Source organism: Sinocyclocheilus grahami, unplaced genomic scaffold (assembly GCF_001515645.1).
Source record: "Sinocyclocheilus grahami isolate Dianchi unplaced genomic scaffold, SAMN03320097.WGS_v1.1 scaffold2370.1, whole genome shotgun sequence".
NCBI classification, from domain to species: domain Eukaryota; kingdom Metazoa; phylum Chordata; class Actinopteri; order Cypriniformes; family Cyprinidae; genus Sinocyclocheilus; species Sinocyclocheilus grahami.
This window is the reverse complement of record NW_015507549.1, coordinates 36,389-41,641: the sequence shown is the minus strand read 5'-3', so window position 1 is coordinate 41,641 and position 5,253 is coordinate 36,389. Positions and strand designations below refer to the sequence as shown.

At 36.3% G+C, this 5,253-nt stretch overlaps 2 protein-coding genes across 3 annotated transcripts in view; both read right to left on the bottom strand.

The window, feature by feature from the left end:
• Positions 1-1,392, bottom strand: part of spry1 (sprouty homolog 1, antagonist of FGF signaling (Drosophila)) — a 6,418-nt gene extending 5,026 nt beyond the window's left edge. The window contains exon 1 of the mRNA XM_016261300.1: positions 978-1,392. The gene's annotated coding sequence lies outside the window, so the exon portion shown is untranslated. The remainder of the gene's footprint in view (positions 1-977) is intronic.
• A 1,405-nt stretch (positions 1,393-2,797) lies between these two features.
• The window catches only part of LOC107574883 (spermatogenesis-associated protein 5-like), a 34,296-nt gene continuing 31,840 nt past the window's right edge, over positions 2,798-5,253 (bottom strand). Inside the window, exon 3 of one of the 2 annotated variants that reach the window (XM_016261302.1) lies at positions 2,798-3,038. In XM_016261302.1, coding sequence (XP_016116788.1) covers positions 2,862-3,038 — 177 coding nt within the window. In that variant the 3' untranslated portion in view covers positions 2,798-2,861. The remainder of the gene's footprint in view (positions 3,039-5,253) is intronic. The other variant, XM_016261303.1, reaches the window with a different exon arrangement.

The following is a 5,253-nucleotide window of genomic DNA, read 5'->3' as shown; positions in this document are numbered from 1 at the left end:
GAGAGAGAGAGAGAGTGTGTGTGTGTGTGTGTGTGTGTGTGTGTGTGTGAGAAAGAGAGAGAGTGTGTGTGTGTGTTTGTGTGTGTGTGTGTGAGTGAGTGAAATGAAGGTCTCGAGCTCTTTTCCTTCTATACACAGATCCATTTAACCCCCGAGCGGAGAGAGAGAGAGAGAGAGTTGACCATTAACAAGACTTTGTACCGACCTCTGAAGTAAAGTTCACTTCCCGTCCTGATTTGCATGTGTATGGCTGGTTAACATTAAAATGCAGAGCCACACAGAGCAGGAAGCCTTCAAATCAAACACAGAGCTTCACGCGCTTTATGATGCGGGACGAGTCCGAAACTCCTCGAGGCTTCGTTTTACTCTTCAGTTCAGAGGTTCGGACGGAGAGAACCCAATATGCATGCAAATTGGAAAGCACAGATTGGAAAACTTTGCGTTAATATCGGCTGCGCAACTAACGCGTTTTAATATCAATAAAAATAATCAGCAATTATTTTTTTTATGCAAATATATTTTTCCTGGTGCACTTAATATTATAACAATATAATATTAAACAACAATGTGTTTAATATTATATTGTTTTGTATCCGTGCATCTTTGAGAAATGTAATTAATACGTAAAAACATAAAACGCGTTCGCGAAAAAAAAAACGCAGAACTACAAGAAAAAGGAAACTTATGAATGAAAACAAGCCCGCTGGGGGAGGAGTGTGTGTGTGTGTGTGTGTAGGCTCAAACACACGCACACACTCATACACACACAGCCTGGAGCGCATAATATGATTATGAACATAAGTTGTGAGTAATACACGAGAGTTGAATAAACGCAAGAGCTCCGGTTTCACAGATGCACACGCGATCTCCATCCAATCCTGCCTTTATTCCGCATTAAATAACACCGATGGATGTGTGTGTGTGTGTGTGTGTGTGTGTGTGTGTGAGAGAGAGAGAGAGAGAGGAATGATACGTACCTACAGACAGACTCCCATAATGTCAAATCCATCAGTCCATGTGCCAAACATCCATCAATATGTCCTGAACGAGGCCAGAAATCAGCGCATGACTGCGAGCGTAACATCCAGAGGGAACTCCACGGGGCAAAGCAGAAGGAATCCGGCTAAATCCAGGAATCAAGCGCGTTAGTTGCTGGTTTAGCGCAGTGCGCGTCTGTCCGGTGACTCTGCGTGAGTGTGTCGGATCAGATGCGTGCGCTGTTTTTGCGCACACGCACACACACACACACACACACACTGATGAATGAAAGAGGATCATGGGGCAGATGCAGGAGGGCGGACGAGCTCTGGGTTTAAGGTGGATCGTGTGAAACTAACGCGCATCTGCTGCTGAGCGCCACCGCGGCGCGTCACGCACGCAATCAGCGTCTGAACATTTGCTGCATTTTCACCCCGTTACACTCGTGTGTGTTGTAATAAAGTGTTTTATGGATTATTATTTTGTTTCTGATTCAGATATGCAGTATTAGTAATGGTTAACGCTATTGAGTATTAGTCTCAAATTGCACTGATTGTCATTAAGGCGATGTGCACTAAACTGTTAGATATTGAAAATGTAACTTAATCAGTTCTCATCAAAAGTTTTCAAGGCTTTTGTCCAGTAAAACATCTCGAAAACATCAGATCAAAAACACGAGCAGCGCTGGTGCGACCTTAAGAGCTCAACCCCCTCACCGAGTGTGTGTGTGTGTGTGTGCGTGTGCTTATGTGTGTGTGTGTGCGTGTGCTTATGTGTGTGTGTGTGTGTGTGTGTGTGCGTGTGCTTATGTGTGTGTGTGGGGGGGCGTACTCACACACACACACACACACACAACTCCTCCTGAGAGGCAGCGATGACAATTATTTTGACATTTAGTTTGACATTACTATATTGCTTGTTACATAAGAATTACAAAGTATATATATATATATATATTAAAAAGCAAAAAATAAATGAAATAATATTTTGTAATATTATATTATAGACTATTATAGACATATATTATATATTATTAATAATAACAACTTTAATAGCACCGGTGTTGTTTTAGTAACTATTATAACATTATAGTATTAATATTTTGAATTAACTTTTATTTTCATATTGTCAGTTTTCATTTAAATTTTGTTGTCCTTCTAAATAATATTGTCCTTTTTATTATTTAAAATACATTTTTACTTCAGTTTTAGTAATATTTAGTAGTTATTTTATTTCAGTTGCAAAAGCAGCATTTCTCATTTTTGTTTAGGTTATTAAGTTGAAGTTTTTTCATAAAATTTTTATATTTTCTTTTATTCCCTCTATTTCAGCAAAGAAAACAATTTTTAGTAGCTTTAGTTATCAATGCGCAGCACTGCAGGCTTTTTGCTCATATAACTTTAATGTTTTTTAATGCTAATTTCTTCTTTAGACGTTTTTCTTTAGGTGTTTTAGTTTCTGGGTTAAAGCAAATGAAGGCAATCTACAGGAGCATAAAACAATATTTGTGGAATTTAAAAATGATCTCCTGTGACCTCAAATCATATTTGTGGCCACACCCACAAATAAATGACAATAATCTTTCATGCATGTTAAGAGCTGGTGCAGGTGAGTAAAGCTTTACAGCACAAAACCATAAAGCACTGCTCTGTCATCAAATAAAACCTTTATAGATCTGTAACTTCTTTAAGCCCAGATGACCATAAACACACACACACACACACACACTCTCTCTCTCTCTCTCACACACACACACACACACACACTCTCTCTCTCTCTCTCTCTCACACACACACACACACACACACACAACAAGTCAACAGCAATAATAAGTAGAAACGTGTCTTTATTGTTTGTGTGTACAGTATCATATGAAGGCTGTGTCAGACGCGTGGTCCTCCGTGTTTCTGCTGGTAGTTGGTGTACGTCTGCAGGAGCGTCTGAGGGATTCGGGGTCTGACGGTGTTCAGAGCGCTGTCGAAGTGTCCGGCGCTCACATGTTGGGCTGTGATGTCCTCCTGCAGCGCCTGTAGAGCCGCTTCTCTGCACACGGCTGTGATCTGACACACAAACACATTCCTGCTTCAGACTCTGACACCAAACTTACTGATCTGCCTCTCAGTCGTGGCCTTCACAGACAGCATCCGCAGCGAACCACAGCTCACTAGTGACTCAACTCATTCCAGTAGACATCCTTTCCACATTTCTCACAAGCAGACGTCATCATAGCGGGTAAACTTAGATAGTTGTGAATGGAAACTATATATTTTTATTTGCTCCAACAACTAGTTTTCTGAAATGTCATGCCAAAGTAATATAACACATAGTATAGTGTTAAATAAATGTACACATTTTAAAATAAAAGTTCACAAATGAAGGTCCTTTGCAGAATATTACCAGTTTGTTGTATGTGCTTTTGTCCTTTTTATTATTATTATTTTTTTATATTTTTATTTTAATTAATATTTTATTAAGTTTTAGTAATTTTAGTACTTCAATTTAAATGTTTTTTTTTTATTTGAGTTAGTTGCCTAGGCAACATTTCTCATTTTTAAGTTTTTAAAGTTGGTTATATAATAAAAATATAAAAATTACAAAAACACATAAATAAATAAACGTATTTAATGCAATTTCTATATTTTTAAACGTTATACCATCAAACATTTATTTTGACTGAAAACCACAGACAGCCCTTAAAGATTCAATAATATAATTAAATGTAATTGAATCTTTAAGGGCTGTCTGTGGTTTTCAGTCAAAATAAATGTTTGATGGTTTAACGTTTAAAAATAAAGAAATTGCATTAAATACATGTTTATTTATTTATGTGTTTTTGTAATTTTTATGTGTTTTACAGTGTCTGTCTGTGTGTGTGTGTGTGTGTGTGTGTGTGAGTGTGTGTGTGTGTGTGTGTGTGTGTGAGTGTGTGTGTGTGTGTGTGTCTGTCGTGTTGCCGTCTGTCAGCTCTGAGCACACAGAAATGGTTTGATGGCAAAACGCCTGACCACAAATTAGCACAGCGTTCAGGAGAAACACGCAGCAAAAATAATTTCCTATAATTACAAAACTATTTTTAACCAACCAAACCGCCTGCTTACAGCAGCAGCAGAGCGCTATCCAGAGCCAGAGCCGCATTTACACGACAGGTTTTCACACCAGAGCAGGAAGTGAGTGCGCAGAGACTTCCTGTGTGCTGAGAGAACCATCAGGATTCACAAGCTGAACAGTCCAGCTAGTAGTGCTGATTACTAGTTCCTCCACAAAAAAATTATATATAAATGATAAATAAAAAAATTAAAAATATATAAACAGAATAAGACATATTACTTTTGCAATATTTCACTGTATAAATAATAATAATATTAATAAGTTGATTTTACATTACAATACTAATATTTAAGGCTGTATTAATTTCTTTATTTTTAAACCATCAAACTTTTTTGGCTGAAAATAACAGCGAGCCCTTAAGAAATTATATTTAATTTTACTGTTAAAAATTAAATTCTACAAACATTTTTTTATTTGTTTTATCATAATAATGTCACAATGTAACAAAAAAATGCCCATCAACAACAGTTTTTTATTAAAGAAACTTAGTTAAAGTTTTAATAATTTGGTGGTGTGTCTGTCATTTTTATTATTTTTTTTAAATTAATTTAATAAATGTTTATTCCCGTTTGAGTTATTTGAACTAAAAGAAAATGAGATGTTGTTTTGGCAGCTAGCGGAAAGTTTTATTTTATTTCAAGTAACATTTTTTAATGGTTTGAGTTTTAGATTTAGTTAACGATAATAACCCTGGTCCTCTGATACGTAAATTCCTAAACACCTATCCAAATAATCCAAAATATTGATAAAAAACTATTTATTTAATTAACCACAAACATTTGTATGATTCCAAAAGTTTACCCAAAAAAAGTTGATGAAGAAAAAAAAAGATGTTACACCTTGATTTTATATGTTATATGATACTGTAATACAACAGTTTTTGTTACATTGTGATTTTTTTTAATGACGATTAAACTCATTCCAGCCCTAAATTGTCATTACTGTACTGTGAAACTGAATAAATACTGGTTTATATGATATATTACATGTCCTTTTGGAGCTTCACAGCTTCTGCTCACTGTATGTTGTATAAGTGTATGTGAGTGTGTGAGTGTGAGAGTGTGTGAGTGTGTGTGTGTGTGTGTGTGTGAGTGTGTGTGTGTGTGTGTGTGTGAGTGTGAGTGTGTGAGTGTGTGTGTATGTGAGTGTGTGAGTGTGAGAGTGTGT